General features: G+C 33.6%; 3 protein-coding genes across 3 annotated transcripts; 2 read left to right on the top strand and 1 right to left on the bottom strand.

Annotated features, from left to right (window-relative positions):
- Positions 1–5,959: 5,959 nt before the first annotated feature.
- On the bottom strand, positions 5,960–11,216 carry LOC130647658 (growth hormone-inducible transmembrane protein-like). The gene is made up of 7 exons (XM_057453600.1): positions 10,905–11,216; positions 8,760–8,871; positions 8,464–8,605; positions 8,041–8,140; positions 7,129–7,326; positions 6,688–6,856; positions 5,960–6,117 (listed from the first exon to the last, which is right to left on the bottom strand). The coding sequence occupies exons 1-7, from the start codon at positions 11,098–11,100 to the stop codon at positions 6,036–6,038; spliced, it is 999 nt and encodes a 332-aa protein (XP_057309583.1). The 5' UTR covers positions 11,101–11,216; the 3' UTR covers positions 5,960–6,035.
- A 3,668-nt stretch (positions 11,217–14,884) lies between these two features.
- Positions 14,885–15,505, top strand: LOC130648195 (acyl-CoA-binding domain-containing protein 6-like). The gene has a single exon (XM_057454233.1). It carries the CDS (start codon positions 14,885–14,887, stop codon positions 15,503–15,505), a length of 621 nt encoding a protein of 206 aa, XP_057310216.1.
- A 1,155-nt stretch (positions 15,506–16,660) lies between these two features.
- Positions 16,661–18,656, top strand: LOC130647659 (acyl-CoA-binding domain-containing protein 6-like). Its single transcript, XM_057453601.1, has one exon. It carries the CDS (start codon positions 17,073–17,075, stop codon positions 17,760–17,762), a length of 690 nt encoding a protein of 229 aa, XP_057309584.1. The 5' UTR covers positions 16,661–17,072; the 3' UTR covers positions 17,763–18,656.
- The last annotated feature ends 498 nt before the right edge of the window (positions 18,657–19,154 follow it).

The following is a 19,154-nucleotide window of genomic DNA, read 5'->3' as shown; positions in this document are numbered from 1 at the left end:
ACTTGAGTTCTCAGAAATAATTTATAATCTTATATATTAATTCCCTTGCGTGACTAAAACTGTGAGTCCACGACACGGAAATCACGGGTTACTTTCTTATGACGTGGCTGTACGCTAAAATTTAACTAAAAAGATTAGGGATGTACTTCATAGAAATCGCACATAAGGTGTAAATATATAACCCGCTGCTAATAACGATATAAATATATATACCCTTATGCCAAAAAACTCTATGTTAGCATATATATATAGGTATCGCTACATATGAAACGGTATTAGATATTCACAAAGCATACGGACTGTTAAATGAAGTTCCTAGCATAAAACGGAAATTGTGTTTACGAAAAAGATGGCTGTTCTTTTTGAGTATTCTCTACTCTTTCATTCAAAATAAATCTTTAAAAAAACATTTGAAGAAGAGCATGGTTTTATAAACTAATCATAGCAAGGTTCTGTAAGGTTTTTTCATGTTTTATTTTCAGTTTTGATTATATTATTGTTGCCAGACATGTTTTATAGCTAGCATCATAAAAAGCCAACCACCACCAACAACTAGCTAGCTAGCTAGGAATATATATATATATGTAGCCATGTTCTTTATACCTAGCTAAGTCTCCAGTTTATATTTAAGTGACTAGCTATTAGCTGCTGTAGCTAGCTAATGCTAGCTTTAAACTAAAGATTCCCAGTATATATATTCCCACAAAACCCATCAAACGTTATTAACCCTGAAGATTTTAAACATTTTCCTGGTTTTTTTTGGTTTGCGAAGTTCTTTTCCTCCAAATATTCTGAAAATAAAGTTCAGAAATTACTTATTTTTAAAATGTAAATTTAATTTGTTTCAAATTGTGGTTTTGACATTTTCATGTAAGAATTTGTGGGCAAACCCCTTAATCAGCATGCTAAAAGAACTGACTTTTCTTAATTTAGAATTACTAAACACAACCATTTTCTTACATTTAGTGTAAACTTTTGTGCGTATGGCTTATATTTAATACACCAAAAGAGCTACTTTGTTGATTTTAATTTTATACTCTTTGTAAGCTATTTTTTTCTTCTTTTTGACATTTTGAATTAACTTATTGTTGTAGAAGGCATATAATATACATGCATATAAAAAAATGGAATTTTGCAAATTTCTGTTTTATCACTCAATTTTTACATTTTATAAGTTATTTGGAACAGAATGGTATGAAATAGACCAAAATACCTGATCTTAGTTGTTTTTAATTTACAGGCTGTGTCTGTGAAACTTTAAGGGGAACATTTGGTGGAAGACAATGGCATTACATATACTGATAGAACTGATTTTTGTTGTGTTAGATGTTATATCTGAACCTTTTTGACATTTTATGTTAATTTTGCGAGGAAGGACCATATATATATACACAGAAGAAGAATTCAATTTTACACCTTGCAAGCTTTTTTTTTCTATATTTTGTATAAATTTTTACTGGGGAGGACTTCGTGCAATATATCGAAATGACTGATCCTTCTCGATTTAAATTTGATGTGTTCTAAATCGTACATAGTTTTGGAAATTTTGTGTAAGATTTAATGGGTAAGGGCCAGATGCAATATGTCAAAAAAACTTTTTTTGTTGAATCAGAAGCACACCCTACAACCATTCTTTTTTTTACAGTTTGTGAAGCTTTTGTGAGAAAAGAGTGTATGCAATATTATCGAAATAACTGATTTTTGTTGCAAACTGTCTTTCTTAGGCATTTTGGATTAAAATATTGTTTTAGAGGGCATATGCAGTAGATATATGTACCAAAATAATTAAATTTTGCAAACTTTGATTTTGTTGTTACCTCTCATTTTTTACATTTTGATTAAACTGTTGTGGGAGACCGTCGGTATGCGAAGGACCAAAATAAGAGATTTTAGTATTATTTAGAATTTGTATTTTGTGTTGCAAAATTGGTGCAAAAATTGACATAAAATGAACTTATATACAGATTGATTGCTGTTGTTTAACATGACTCATTATGACTTATATATATATTTTATGAAAATTTGTGACAGAATACTATGTGAGATTTGAAATTTTGTTTACTTTATTGATGGTAAAACAGCATGCAAATTGCTAAAAGGACTTTATTAATTTTAGGTTTAAACACCTTTTTTTTGTTGGCATTTTGTCTAAAGTTTGGTGAGGAAGGACCATATGCAATATATCAAATAATGTTTTATTGCATTATAATTTATCCTTGCAAATCCCTTTTTAACACCTTAGATGAAAATTTCTACTTAGGCAAAATTTATTGTTTATTTTTCACATTTTGTGTCAACCTTTGGCAGGGTTTGCAATAAACTAACTGATTTTAACATATACAATGAGAGAGATTTGTGTTTGACATTGATCAGCTTTTTTGTATATGTGTGGCGTTTTGAGTGATTTAAATTTTATGGGTGAGATGTATGTTGAAATGCTTTTAAAAACTTTTTTCCAAATAATTTTCGCATTTGTCAAATGGTCAGAGCAAGTAATTTTAGCAGATTTAGATTTTAAATGTCACATATATACTGCAGTTGTTGAAAACCTTTAATTTTTTTGGTCATTTATATAATAATGCAGATGTAAGATGCGCACTGCTGTATTGTTTGTTTTTTGATGGACATATATCTGCTACATAAATTAAATGGAATACAGTGGATTCTTCCACGGGAAACAGCTAGTCTCTATATTAATAAGCCAGTTCCGTGTGTCTGTAACAGGCAAAGTTGATATGCTTATTTTTCTTTGAAGTCGCCGAAAAAAGTATGTCTCAAATGTTAAATTTTGTGACGTTACGGCGCGACAAAAATGACACTACTTTAACGTCAATATCCTATATTAAATTAATGAAGCCATTACAGTGCACCTAAAACTTTGAGGCCAAATAACTTGGAAACGAGGTGGTGACGTCAATGATTTTTCACCGCGTGGGTAACTAGGGACCACCTATGACTAATTTGGGTAATTTTTCCAAACCTGGTCCCCAAATCCGTTTCGGAATGGACGGGTTGATGACGTCATCAAAAAACCTTCAACCCTTAATATCTCTGCAACCGTTTGTCAAAAGTACATAATCCTATACATTTTCTTGATCAGCGTTTCAAGATTTATACGATGTAGGCAACAGGTATACAAATTTCTAAAATAAATTTTTTAAGGTTTTGACGGGCCATTGCTGACGTCAGCAAATTTTTTAAACCTTTATATCTTCTTAACCGTTCGTCAATAGCACATGATCATATACATTTTCTTGATCAGCAGTTTAAGCTCTACACGATGGAGGCAACGTGAAAACAAGGTTCTTTTTTTTGTGGATCGGTTGCTGACTTCATTAAAATTCGAATGACGCTTCTTTTTCATATTTATCCTGCTTCAGTGGATTATTCCACGGGCTTTATCGACTAGTCTATATATTAATAAGCCAGTTCCGTGTGTCTGTAACAGGCAAAGTTGATATCGTCATTTTCCTTTGATGTCGCCGAAAAATGCATGTCTAATATGGTAAATTTTCTGACGTTACGACGCGACGAAAATAACACTACTTTAACGTCAATATCCTATATTAAATTAATGAAGCCATTACAGTGCACCTAAAACTTTGAGGCCAAATAACTTGGAAAGGAGGTGGTGACGTCAATGATTTTTCACCGCGTGGGTAACTAGGGACCACCTAGGACCATTTTGGGTAATTTTCCCAAACCTGGGTCCCCGAATCCGTTTCGGAATGGACGGGTTGATGACGTCATTAAAAAACCTTTAAACCCTAATATCTCTGCAACCGTTTGTCAAAAGTACATGATCCTATACATTTTCTTGCTCAGCGTTTCAAGATCTATACGATGAAGGCATACACATTTCTGAAAAAAAACATTTTGTGTTCTGACATGTCTCTGCTGACGTCATCAAAATTTAAATGACGGTTGTTTTTCTCTGTTATACTGCCTAAGTGGATTTTTCCACGGGCCTTATCGACTAGTCTATATAATAATACGCCAGTTCCGTGTCTCTGTGACAGGCAAAGTGGATGTCTTCATTTTCCTTTGATGTTGCCGAAAAATGCATGTCTAATATGTTAAATTTTCTGACGTTACGACGCGACGAAAATAACACTACTTTAACGTCAATATCCTATATTAAATTAAAGAAGCCATTACAGTGCACCTAAAACTTTGAGGCCAAATAACTTGGAAACGAGGTTGTGACGTCAATGATTATTTACCGCGTGGGTAACTAGGGACCAACTAGGACCAATTTGGGTAATTTTCCCAAACCTGGGTCCCCGAATCTGTTTCGGAATGGACGGTTTGATGACGTCATCAAACAACCTTCAAACCCTAATATCTCTGCAACCGTTTGTCAAAAGTGCATAATCCTATACATTTTCTTGATCAGCGTTTCAAGATCTATACGATGAAGGCAACAGGAGTGCAAATTTCTAAAAAAAAATTGGGGGTCTAGACGGGTCAGTGCTGACGTCAGCAAATTTTTTTAACCTTTATATCTCATTAATCATTTATCAAAAGCACGTGATTACATACATTTTCTTAATCAGCGCTTTAAACTCCGCACCATAGAGGCAACGTAAAAACAAGGTTCTAATTTTTTTGCAGATGGGTTGCTGACGTCATCAAAATTCATATGACGCTTATTTTTCAATTTTATCCTGCCTCAGTGGATTTTTCCACGGGCTTTATCGACTAGTCTATATAATAATACGCCAGTTCCGTGTGTCTGTAACAGGCAAAGTGGATGTGTTGTTTTTCTAAAGAAACAGCCGCGGTAACATGTCACCTTTGCTAACTTTTATTATTTATTGTCTTTTGTGTGCTTTTTCAAATTGATTTAAAATTTTTAGTTTAAAAAAGTCACGGTTAATTTACTTTATTGTTCTCATAAAAACCTTTGTGTAATAATGTAAACTTTATTACACAAGTCACGGGTAATTAAATTCTTATTATTTCCTTCAGCACGTGTCTATTGTTTATGAAAAACATATTGGATTTATTTATTCCCGCTTGAATGGAATTAACAACAAAACGTTTTCACGAAAAGAACAATGAATTTTATGGTTAATTTCGTTGTTTTTTTATTTGGTATCTATAGTGGATTTTTCCACGGGACTAAATACTAGTTTTTTATTAAATCACGTTCAAAGGAAGAGTGATTTATTACTACAGGCTCCTGCGATCACAAAAAGATTTATCTTTATCTTATTTGTCTCTATTCCACAATTTCTTGTAGCTTGTACCCTGAGTATCCGTTTTTCACAAAAATTGGCACGGAATAGAAAATGACATGACCAAAATTGGCACACAACGAATATTCATCTGTTTATGACCAAAATTGTCATAGAAGGCTAGAAGGACATGTTTGATATCTAGCACCGTTATAGAACGATTACAAAGATTACTCTTTAAACAACCTTGGACAAGGGTCCAAAAACGCGACATCAAAATTTAGATTTTTTAACATCTATATCTGTTCTAAGCTAATTTGTTCCAAAAATAAAAACTATATTTAAACCTCAAAGTTTTTCTCTTCACAAAGCATTACAGATTGTGAATATATCTTCCTCGCTTCCGTATACCCCTTGCTTTATTAAAGCCATGTCTTGTTTGCTCACTTTTCTCGTGGCAGAATCTTTCTTCATATAAATAAACAAATGCGTACTAAATGTACACGAAAGTCAAACTTTACTTTCGGTTTGTAACGAACTATTATAACCAATCCCTTTTTATAAACGCAAAATATACGCACATTTAGAGAAATCTATCTTCAAAACGGTTATGTCAAATTTGCTATAAGTTCTCAGGTTTCACATAATCCGCGAATGCAATACATATGCAACCACCTTCGTTTCCATGCCTTAATTTTTTATATCTGACTGAAATAAATAAGTTAAAAACAAAGAATTTAGACGCATGCGTGTTAAAAGAAACGATTGAAAACATGAAATTGGTTTACAAATTTAAACAATATTTCACATGCATTTGTACAAAGAAAAGACAGCAAATCAAAATTGAGTCTGTTTTTATTTTCGTCTGTTGTTACCAGCCATGATCATTAGTATTCGGATGAAGATGTTGATTGTGTCCATGTATATTCCGATTGAACTGAAAAAAGAGTCGTAAAAAATAAAAATGATCCTGGATTTGCGAAACAAACAAACAAACAAACAAACAAACAAATAAACAAACAATACAAACGCACATGACATAATTTATTATACGACACAGATCAAGAATGATATAAAACTCCTTACAATTTATTACACTAAACTTTCAACTTTTTATAAACTTTCTTAAGTGTTCTCAACTTCTTCGTTTCCAGCTCATTTTTTTAACTTCCCTCCAGTTTATAGACAGCCCTTACCTTATTGAACATTCAATATGCATTCAAGATAAGCCCTGGTATCCGCGCTCCATACAAAGTCACTGTACTGACACAACTTGTAGGTTTTTAGCCACAGTAAACCATAAGTAAACAGAGGGGTCTTATCCCTCCCTTCAAGCTTAGGTCGCCCTCTCAATAGTTAGATAAAGTAGTGAGATAAAGGTCTGGGGTTATAGTCCAGGAGAGGAAGGGGGGATAAAATGTTAGGCTGTCTAATAATTTTCTAGTCAAAGGTACTTGAAAAACTGACAAAAAGAAATTACAAAAATTACATTTCAACAAATACTCACGCATTGATAGGATCATAACTTTTCCCACTATAAGTCGTCAGCTCAGCATGTTTTATAATCTTTTGTGTGTCGTATAACATAAAGCCACCGAATACAACCAGTCCACCATACGTCACAAGTGAACTGATAGCCGGTGCAACAGCAGATGTGGCAGGGAGGAACATCCCGCCTAGAATAAATTCAGAAACACTTTAACGACTCAAAAAAGATTCAGGTGGTTTATCGCTAAGATCATTTTTAGGAAATTCGTTTTATATCGTTTCGTCTTATACACGATTGTAAATCCGAGGTTTGTTGATCGTGAGCCCGTGTTAACAAACTGTATACTCGCCTTGTTGTATTAAAACCGTTTCCAATCGTATGAAAATTAATGACAAATGATTTAGTAAATTAAAACTGAAAAATAAGTCATATACTTTAGGAAATCATTTAGTCACTTACCAATGGAAGCCACGCAAATACCACCCAGAGCGAGAGATAGAGGCCCACCCCATGTCAAAAATTTCTCATCAGGTGCACAAGCTGCTGTCAAGGACAGTGCAGCCACCGTTCCAGCGGTGTACGCAGCTGCTCTCAACACTAGCGGGCCACCCACTAACATCAACGGTGCAATAACAACGCCGACAATTCCACTGTGTGCTAAATTTAAGATAAGTAAAAAATATTACTACAATTAATAAAACTAATTAATTGCGTTACACGGGAACGTGTAACTGCGGGTGTAGTCTTGAAGGACAACCAAGGTTAATCTAGAAAGACTAAAAAATTCCATATCTAAACCTTTAAACTTATCGAATCGAAGTGATAAAGAATATTTATATATAAAGAATTTTACATTTTCTAAGTTGCGGCAGACATTATGGGAATGAAAGTAACAAATCGTTTTTCCCTTGCAAATGTACAGGGGCTGCATAGTGTGATCCCCCAGTGGGATTAGATCATTTTAAATTTACCCCGAAATTTCGAAAAATATTAAAGCGGGGAAGGCTTTATTGGGGATGAGGGGGCGATGCAAGAAAATTTGTAAACAGTTCACCATCCACAACCTTTTTTATCATAAAATTGGCATGCAACTTGGAAGTAGGAATCAAAACTTAATAGGGTATACTTAAACTGAGGGGTAGACGAAAAATAAATCAGAGGATAAAAAACAAAGGGGATGAAATAAATTATTTTTTCCGTATACTTATTTTTTGACTTTATACGTTTGTTGATGGCTATGTAGAGAAAAATAGGACACTGTGTACGACCTTTAACACTTTTTTGGTTAAAACTAAATTCATATCGTGTCAATTGACCATTACATTGGTACGGTAAGAGATTAAAAAAAAAAGAAGAAGAAAATTTTAATACCTGTCCATGCAAGATGCTTAGCATTGAATCCAGGCTGATATTCAATTGATTGACAAGCGATAGAGCTGCCAATCATAGCAGCGAGACTACCACCAAACACCTATTAAACAAAAAATCAAACGTTTTAAGGAAGAAAATTTTGTTGTACATAAAGTAAAGCACAAAACCTTTATTATACGCAGGCCATGGGTTTATAATCAACTCTCACAAGCCATCAATCAATACTCACAAGCCATGGGCTTATAATCAATACTCACAAGCCATGGGTTTATAATAAACTCCAACAAGCCATGGGTTTACAATTACGTTACAAGCCATGGGTTTATAATCAACACTTACAAGCTAAAGGTTTACAATCAATACTCACAAGCTATGGGTTTAAAATCAAAATGCAAAACCTACAGGTTTACAATCAAAACTTACAAGCCACCGGTTAGCATTCATCATGCGAAAGACAGCCTTGCTTCTGCTTAAATAAAATGCTGACACAGCAGTAATGCCAAGGCTTCCAGTAAAGTACAAATAGGTTGATTTGACACGCTGACGCATCTCGTCAGGCCAAAACCTAAAAAAAGTTATTGAAATCAATCTTTTTTTTTTAATTTTCAAGTTTGATGCTACACATTTCTGTTTTATCACTTTCTTCTATGTTTTGGCTCTAGTAATTAAAGCTTTTCTGGTTCATATATTCGAGGTGGAAAAAATTCTCCATGATCTACCTTGCTTTATCAATAGCTCCAACATCATTTGATAAACCCAATCCATAGAAACACAAAGCTCCAACACCTGCAGCACAAGCACCACCTAAAACAGCTCTGCCAATGTTTTCAGCTAAAATATAATATTGGTGATGTTTATATGGAATTTATGCTTAAACGAGCTAAATGAATATTTAGCTCATGTTAATTGTGGTGACTTCAGTATACTTTCTAGCTGTCCTGTATAATGATAGATACCACTCTGGCTCTGACCTAGTACTGTACCTCAAATAAGGTTAGCCATGTTGGATTATATTTGCGTAGAGCATTGTCTCAGTTGCCCCAGGTCAACATGCATCTGTTTTGCCTCGCTTAATAATACAAGTCAATAAATACATGACACATGGGTCAGTCCAATTTTAGCCATAAAGAACTGAGGTTGTTGGAGATTAAAGCTCCTCAGATTTGAAGCTCCCACCCACCCACCCATTATCATCTGTGGCAATGTCTCCAATTTTACTTGAACTAACTATGTTTATTTTCTTTTATGTGCTGCCAAACCGGATGACACTTGCCGAATATACTTGCCTCTGACCACTGGCACTTCTTTTCACGCACTGGTCCAACACTGCAAGCATACGATCAAGCTTTTGGATTGGCTCACATCACCCAGTCGTCAATGGGTGGTCATGCGATCACTGACCACTGTGGCTGCACTGTTGCTCTAGCCGCACGGTTTCCTTATACAACCATTTGGCTACGAGAGTTGTGAAGGTTTTTGTCCAGCGGTGGGAGCAACGGTTCATCCAATTTCCACTTGCGCTTTTACTGATGTGGATGTCGGGCTTCCTACGTCAGCCATATAACATTTGGACAGATGCGTGTGTGAGGCTTGTGTATCTTATTATTACTTGATATTATTATCACTTATTATCATTACGGTGAGGCACACCCTTTTATGAATCCTGATATTACTATTATGTGGTAACACACGCTGGGCCAATACTGGACCAGCTTGTGCATTCCACCTTTAGCTCATGATTATTGATAACACATGTTTATTGGGTGCAGAAGACACCATATGTGATTATCGGTTTATAGTGAAGTGCAGTGTACCTTCATGATTGAAGTGGAAGAGAAACAATATCCTTCATGCATAAGAATAAATTATTAAATAAGTATATAATTAATAAACTAAATAATTAATCATTAATTACGAGTGATAGGTAAATGTATAATTAGTTGTGAAATGTACCTCGTAAATAGAGGATATGAGTATGTAATTCATGCATGAAGAGATCTGGGTCATGCCTTGGAAACCGTTCACAATATTATGATCCATGACGACATAAACTTGTGAGGGGCAACCAAAACGTGCATACTCTTAGGCAATTACCCTCTTTGCCTTGGGCAAGCATTTTGGTGTGATTACTAGAAGCATGCGTTATCTGTCCTGCCTTACTTAATTATTTTCTTACCCGGCATCCCGATCCATTCCCCAAATTTACAAATTGCGTTCCATGCGTATGATGTTGTATACCAAAAATGTGCCATAATACAATATTCTCGATTAATAAGTGTGCTTTTTACTGAGTAACCAAGACAATTAACAACAAATTTAACTAATTCAAAAATACAAAATGATTTGAGATATTGTCCATTTAGGATCAATCAAGACTCAAATTTTGAGTCTGTTCCCACAAGTAGTAAATTCACCTGTATAATAGATTTACACAATTTAAACTTGTCAATGTTTAAAGTAGACTTAGTTATTTGGCTATTTAATTAAATCCAAATGTTTGAAGATATAACAATGTTTTATTTTCATTACTCAAATGAAAGAGTAGGATTTTTTTAAAATGTTGTAAAAATGAGTGGTCATTCAGACCGATATCAATGAAAGAGGAGTGGGGTAGATATGCTCACTGTTGGAAATAAAGACATGAATCAAATTAGATGTAGAAATAGTTTTGCGAATATCTTTATCAATAAACTGCTTCTGAGGACGTAAGATGAGACAATCCTAATATTTTCAGACATTTATTTATTGCAAATTGTAAATATTGCAACGGAATTCTATATTGTGTTGCAACAGCTTAATCAACAATGTTGAATTTGGAAGGAATACCTAATAAAACGGCCACACAAATATATAATAACATATACCTCCAAGCCTAGTAGGTGCTTTTGCAGTTTCCCAGGATCTAACGTTAGCTCGTGCGTGGGTTCGTGCATTTCTTTGGGGAATTTGAAACGCTTTTGTCATCGCGTTTTTCAATCCTTTTTGCTGTGTCAGTTTGTGGGTTGAAAACTGTCTCAGTCCCAACTTTCCATGCTGCAGCAAAAACTTTCCGGAAAGCATCTTTATTTTAAAATAAGAATTTAATGAAGCTGTAGAGCGTTAAAGTACTTAGATAACAATTTTCATCATCCACTCCACATGCCTGTTTGTTGATGTTTAGCAAAAACTGTCGAGTCGGCAAAAAAAAATTCTGGTAAAAATTTTCAAACAAGACTGCATTCACTGAACTTGTATAGCTTCTCAATATATTTTAAAGGATTTAGCCGTCAGCCCACAATTTCAGTGTATTTAAAAGCCACATTTAGATAAGCATAATGGCGAATCTAGCTTTATGGTTCAAAGTTCACACAACCGTATTCGTTCCTGCCTGTGTAAGGATATTAACGAACTCGGAGCAAGAATATAGTTGGACGAGTTTTAACGTAGTACGACCCCTTACGCAAATCAGCACACACATTTAGTTAAGATTTAGAACATATATTGCGAAATGATCCGACTAGCAACCACCAAGAAATGTTTTTTTACCATAATTTGACTTTCATCACCTTTAAAGTCTGCATTTTATTGCCTGTCGATTTTTCCGATTTTTGACACCTCACAAGAATGAATGTCTAAATGCAAACATTAAATTTGTCTATACGTATAACTGAAAATGTGTAAGTTGACTAGCTACCCCTACTTCCCATCCCCACAGGAAGACCTTTGTCCTTTCCTAACAAAAAAAGGCTACTGCGCAGTCTTAGTCATGAATATTTTCACCCACGTGTGGTGGTACATATGCCTACACTAACACAGCAAGGCGTGCGATACTGATCGCACGCCTAGCTTATGATTTTGGGGCAATTATGACATTCAGGAGAGCCGCAGCGTGGAGTTTTTGAAGCACTGTTTTTTACTTTTTTTTTTTTTTTTTTTCGTTTGTTGAATTATTTATTTCAGCAACAAGATGTTTACAAGCTCAGTCCTGGTCATATAAATTTTAGCAGCTGAGTGATACTTTACTCGCCTTGATTGTCCTAGATGCATGATGAATTTCACGCGTCTTGCCTTAATTAAGGAGAATGATTATTCAGTTTTCATAATTTGAGGTGCGTGATAACACATATGAAAAGTGTGGTCGTCTGGCAGGCCTACTGAGTAATTGAATGTATTTGCATCTTTATTAAAGGACTGTCTCAAAATTTTGGTATGTAATTCGTATAATTCGCATCAAAACTTTGTATCAATGATTAGTCCTTAAAATTAGCGTCAGCATTCAGCACAGCCTACGTAATTGCCGACGTAAAATACAAAGATATCATTGTTGCGCTGGCAAAAAATTGCTGACGTAATTTTGTTGTGAAATTTAAATGAATGGTGTTATTATGAAGAACGTAAGGTATAGAGAACATTAAAGTTGGCCCCTTTCCTTCATGCTGAGACTCAAACAAAAGACGGAAGACCATTTGGAACCATGCCACAAGTCAGTCCGACCTTCATTGTCACAGAATACTGCGAGAAGAGTGCACACCAATGCAAGTTAAATATAACCAGAACATGGGAGAGGTTAGGTGTCCTTACCTTAATACAGCTTTTGGACGAATGTTCTCGTGATGTAATACCAAAAAAAATATGTTCAATGAATATAAAAAAATCTTTTTAAAAGGGGAAGGAGAAATCAAATATGTTTAGTAATAATAATCGAAAAAATTGTATATCGTATTTAAAAGAAGTCCAGAAGTTCTGTCTCCAACACGACACAGCAGGCAATAAGTCAGTCCTACCCTCGGTTTTGTGAGAAGATATGTTCTGCGAAGACTCTAACAATTGAGTCTCCTGTACAGTTTTACTTTGCATTGAACTGTGCCTGTGACAAGCATTTTCAAAGCATGTCACCAGCGACTTCTGCGATATTTAACTTAATGATGCCCTGACCTTAGTTCATAAATAGGGTAATAGCGTAAATAGCATGTGTGCAACTTTCTTCCTAATCAGTTTATCTTAAAACATAGAGAGGTAGTTGGGACAGAACTATTAACTTAAGAAGTACATCATCAGGAAGGTAGGTTAATAGGACTTGTACTTCATTTCCATTTGTCATCATCTTAAGGAGATTAATACCACCTCAAGACATTCAACATTATGTATGGCAACATCAGCATAAAAGGAACGCCTTAGCTCGCTACCAGACTAACTAAAACCGTTCTTTTCATCTAAACTATCCATCTTGATTGAGTTTTTTTGAGAAGTATTGGAAACAAAAATAAAAGAGACAACACTTTACTAAAATCTTACTAAAAAACACTCATGATGATGAAGTTCTCATTTCTGATCCACAAGATTTAACTCATAATAATTAAGATCAGGATTTACTCTCTTGCACCGCCTTTATACATCTTTTCAATCCTAAATCACCTCCACAATACAAGAAAAATATTTCTGTCAAGCTAAATTGAGTAGTAAAAAAGACCACAACAACCTTCCACAATTTTGTAGGCAAACTGGAATCACTATAAATGAATAAATATATAAATCACTATATAACTATAAATTTTTACCGGTTCTTTAGTTAAAGAGATTGTACTGGTTCTTTAACTAAAATGGCAGTATTGGTTCTTTAGCCACTCCGTAAATTTTAGGCTATAAGCTATTAGATCCAAAGTAAATGGAAATGTTTGAAAAAAACTTTTTTGCTAAATTCATCAAAATATTTAAAGGAATGCTACATTGAAAAGAAACTCCAAGACTGTTACCATGTTGACAAATAATATTTAGGGCAGGTGGTGATTTGGGAGGGATTTTAAATCGAGAGGGTAATTATAAAGAAAATCTCCTGTTTGTGTTATGTGAAATAATAAAACAGAAAATATATATGTGGTTGTTATGAATAATTGTAAAAAGCAAAATCATTTCAAGCGGCTGGAGGCAAGTGTTTGTGTCACATGAATTTTTTCTTTTTGAAATGGTAAAAACATCCAGATATATTCTTAGCAAACAAATCTTTCTTTTCATATCTAGGTGTTTATAGGCTTTCATCAAAGGCCAGTTACTAAAAGTTTCTTTTTTTACCATATATTCGATTCCTCTTGACAGCGATTCAACATGGGCCAGTGAATGTTACCATAGCCCCAGGTTAACCAAACCCATGTGAGGGAAATTGGGGAGATGGCACACTGTGTTGGCTGTTGGATGTTGCTGGGAGTTGTCTAGTAGAGCGTGGGCCCTAATTGTGTCTACATAGCTCAAAATGAGTATTGATTACTCCAGGACTCTCCATCTAAGCTAAGGCCCTCCTGGAAATAATAGACCCCTCGATATTTGTGAGGCTAGCTATGTAGAATATCATCTATCTATGTTTAATACTTCTTACAAACAATAAAATTGGCCAGGCAATGGAATTAAAAAATCACAATTTAAATGTTGTAAAAAAAGAAATAAATTATGAGAAAAATAAACATGCAAACTTGTTGTTTACGAAAATCTAATTTCTATGTTTTAAAACATGAAAGACAAATTTCATATTTTAAAAAATACGAAATTTTGGTATATAATATATTTGTATTTTAAAACTTATTATCTCCTTTACAAACATTTTTTTTAATTGGACTATTAGGAAGATGGTGGTGGGTGGTCCCTTTTGGCAATCTCAATCTGAATGGTAAACTCAATTTTTAACAAAATTTTGAAAAATGTAAGAAACAGCCATATCAGATATTTAAGGTTACCAAAATGTTTGTCAAGAGATCAAAAGAGATCAAGAAAACATTGCCATAAATCTTCCATAGATTTCTGTTGCAGCATGTTCACTGTATATACATGTTTTTTTTTCTTAGCAAAACTTTTTTTAATTTGTTGATCAAATGTAATGGAAACAGAAGATATATTCAAAAATGCATCTAATCATGCAAGGACTTTAAAAAATGTATCTGAGGATGACATGTTGCGACTGTATGGTTTATATAAACAAGCCAATGAAGGTGTTTGCAATATTGACAAACCATATTTCTGGGACTTTACTGCTGCAGCAAAATGGAAAAGCTGGAAATCATTTTCCAACCTTTCAAGAGAGGAAGCACAAAGGCAGTATATATGTTTAGTGAAAAACTTTGACCCAGAATGGGATGAAACCACAGTGACAGAGACACAAAATGATAAACCTAGTGGCATGGGTGTTAGTGTTAGCACAATGGCTTATGAAGATGAGAAAGAAATACCAGACAAAGATAAAACTGTATTTGATTGGTGCAAATTTGGTGACTTAGATCAAATATCGCATTTAATAAAAAACAACAAAAAATTAATTCATGCTAGAGACGATAATTATTTATCACCGTTGCATTGGGCTGTTGATCGAGGTCATATTAACATAGTCCAGTACTTGATAGATGTTGGGTGTGATGTAAACCTGCAAGACGAAGATGGACAGACACCGTTAAGTATTGGAAACAAAAATAAAAGAGACAACACTTTACTAAAATCTTACTAAAAAACACTCATGATGATGAAGTTCTCATTTCTGATCCACAAGATTTAACTCATAATAATTAAGATCAGGATTTACTCTCTTGCACCGCCTTTATACATCTTTTCAATCCTAAATCACCTCCACAATACAAGAAAAATATTTCTGTCAAGCTAAATTGAGTAGTAAAAAAGACCACAACAACCTTCCACAATTTTGTAGGCAAACTGGAATCACTATAAATGAATAAATATATAAATCACTATATAACTATAAATTTTTACCGGTTCTTTAGTTAAAGAGATTGTACTGGTTCTTTAACTAAAATGGCAGTATTGGTTCTTTAGCCACGCCGTAAATTTTAGGCTATAAGCTATTAGATCCAAAGTAAATGGAAATGTTTGAAAAAAACTTTTTTGCTAAATTCATCAAAATATTTAAAGGAATGCTACATTGAAAAGAAACTCCAAGACTGTTACCATGTTGACAAATAATATTTAGGGCAGGTGGTGATTTGGGAGGGATTTTAAATCGAGAGGGTAATTATAAAGAAAATCTCCTGTTTGTGTTATGTGAAATAATAAAACAGAAAATATATATGTGGTTGTTATGAATAATTGTAAAAAGCAAAATCATTTCAAGCGGCTGGAGGCAAGTGTTTGTGTCACATGAATTTTTTCTTTTTGAAATGGTAAAAACATCCAGATATATTCTTAGCAAACAAATCTTTCTTTTCATATCTAGGTGTTTATAGGCTTTCATCAAAGGCCAGTTACTAAAAGTTTCTTTTTTTACCATATATTCGATTCCTCTTGACAGCGATTCAACATGGGCCAGTGAATGTTACCATAGCCCCAGGTTAACCAAACCCATGTGAGGGAAATTGGGGAGATGGCACACTGTGTTGGCTGTTGGATGTTGCTGGGAGTTGTCTAGTAGAGCGTGGGCCCTAATTGTGTCTACATAGCTCAAAATGAGTATTGATTACTCCAGGACTCTCCATCTAAGCTAAGGCCCTCCTGGAAATAATAGACCCCTCGATATTTGTGAGGCTAGCTATGTAGAATATCATCTATCTATGTTTAATACTTCTTACAAACAATAAAATTGGCCAGGCAATGGAATTAAAAAATCACAATTTAAATGTTGTAAAAAAAGAAATAAATTATGAGAAAAATAAACATGCAAACTTGTTGTTTACGAAAATCTAATTTCTATGTTTTAAAACATGAAAGACAAATTTCATATTTTAAAAAATACGAAATTTTGGTATATAATATATTTGTATTTTAAAACTTATTATCTCCTTTACAAACATTTTTTTTAATTGGACTATTAGGAAGATGGTGGTGGGTGGTCCCTTTTGGCAATCTCAATCTGAATGGTAAACTCAATTTTTAACAAAATTTTGAAAAATGTAAGAAACAGCCATATCAGATATTTAAGGTTACCAAAATGTTTGTCAAGAGATCAAAAGAGATCAAGAAAACATTGCCATAAATCTTCCATAGATTTCTGTTGCAGCATGTTCACTGTATATACATGTTTTTTTTTCTTAGCAAAACTTTTTTTAATTTGTTGATCAAATGTAATGGAAACAGAAGATATATTCAAAAATGCATCTAATCATGCAAGGACTTTAAAAAATGTATCTGAGGATGACATGTTGCGACTGTATGGTTTATATAAACAAGCCAATGAAGGTGTTTGCAATATTGACAAACCATATTTCTGGGACTTTACTGCTGCAGCAAAATGGAAAAGCTGGAAATCATTTTCCAACCTTTCAAGAGAGGAAGCACAAAGGCAGTATATATGTTTAGTGAAAAACTTTGACCCAGAATGGGATGAAACCACAGTGACAGAGACACAAAATGATAAACCTAGTGGCATGGGTGTTAGTGTTAGCACAATGGCTTATGAAGATGAGAAAGAAATACCAGACAAAGATAAAACTGTATTTGATTGGTGCAAATTTGGTGACTTAGATCAAATATCGCATTTAATAAAAAACAACAAAAAATTAATTCATGCTAGAGACGATAATTATTTATCACCGTTGCATTGGGCTGTTGATCGAGGTCATATTAACATAGTCCAGTACTTGATAGATGTTGGGTGTGATGTAAACCTGCAAGACGAAGATGGACAGACACCGTTACACTATGCAGCTACTTGTGAGCATGAAGATATTGTTAAATTGTTATTGAAATCAGGGGCTGATCAAATGATTAAAGATACAGATGGGAATCTTCCATTTGGTTCAGTAATAGGATTGTAGAGTGGTGCTAAGAGAAGAAATTCTAAGTTGTTTTCTGTTTGTACAAAAATCAAATAGAATTATGTATATTTTTTGTCAGAAAGTTTTGCCTTCAAAAAAAATCTTTCAACTTTATCAATTATAAATTAACATTAATGTGAGAAAAACTTTCTTTACAATTTGCGACATTAATGTAGTTGATAATATAATATTGCTAATTTTCTTGTTTATCATGAATTCATTAAAGAAAGTAAAATGCTTGAAGACTTGAAAATTTCTGATGTTAGTATTTACACTTAATAAGAATAAGACTGGCAGGTTCATACAAGCTTGTAAATATTTGATTTTGGTATTACATATACGCCAAAGTATCTAAAGTTTTTTTGAATACTGGATACCAGAGAGAAAATGCAGTAATGTAAAGGCTATTTGAGCCTTTCACAGTATGGCAAAAATCTCTACTTAGTATAATATATATTTACCTGAGTAAATTTGTAATAAAATGCTGCTGCAAAGCTTTGTATCTAATCCTTTTACCTTTTACCATTTTTATTACCATAGACATCATAATAAAGAAATATTTTTTGGGTTAAACTATTTTTGAGTGCCAGTATTTGTGTCTAAATCCTTGTGGTACATCACTGATAAAGAATATTATGATGCAGATGATATACTTAAATTCTAGTGGTGTTTTTAACCTTTGAAATTGTATATTAATATTTTATATACCGTTTAACATTGTTGACAAAATTTTTTGGTGTTAATTTATAAATAGGTAAAAATATGTAATAGTTTGCATAAACGAAATATTGAAAATATGGAAGAGATTTATTGTTTAGAATATCATTTTGTATAAAAATGTAAAATATATACACATTAAAACTGCCTTGAAATATAATACATGCCAGCTATTTACTAATGTTTAATATTCATGTTACGTGGGAGTTACTTTTAAATGTAGCACAATAAAAGGATTCACATAAAAGACAACATAAATGCAAGACAGCATTCGTTATCAGTTTATATACCCTATTTTTGGTGTTGTGCATGAGAATTTAGTAATGTTGGTCAACCTGAACCTAACAAAAAAGCAGGCAGATCTAATATTTTGCAAAGTCATGTTTTGATTTTCAAGTTTCTTTTATATTCAGCATCCTTTTTTTGTAGTAACTCACAAGTCAAAGGGTCTTATGGTTTTTTCAGTGCAATTTTTTGAGTTCACCAACTTATGAGGATATGCAAATTTAAGCCAATCACTACAGGAAGAAAATAATACAAAATACCACAGAAATTGCATTAAGCATATCTTTTAGCATTATGCAACCAAAATTTTTAAGCTTGTATTGTTAATTAATTACAATATCATTACATAGAAATATTTTGATAATTTCCTGGTACAGCAAAGCAACAGTG

Source organism: Hydractinia symbiolongicarpus, chromosome 6, assembly GCF_029227915.1.
Source record: "Hydractinia symbiolongicarpus strain clone_291-10 chromosome 6, HSymV2.1, whole genome shotgun sequence".
NCBI classification, from domain to species: Eukaryota; Metazoa; Cnidaria; class Hydrozoa; order Anthoathecata; family Hydractiniidae; genus Hydractinia; species Hydractinia symbiolongicarpus.
Note: the sequence above shows the minus strand (reverse complement) of the source record. Positions and strands in the feature narration are given on the sequence as shown.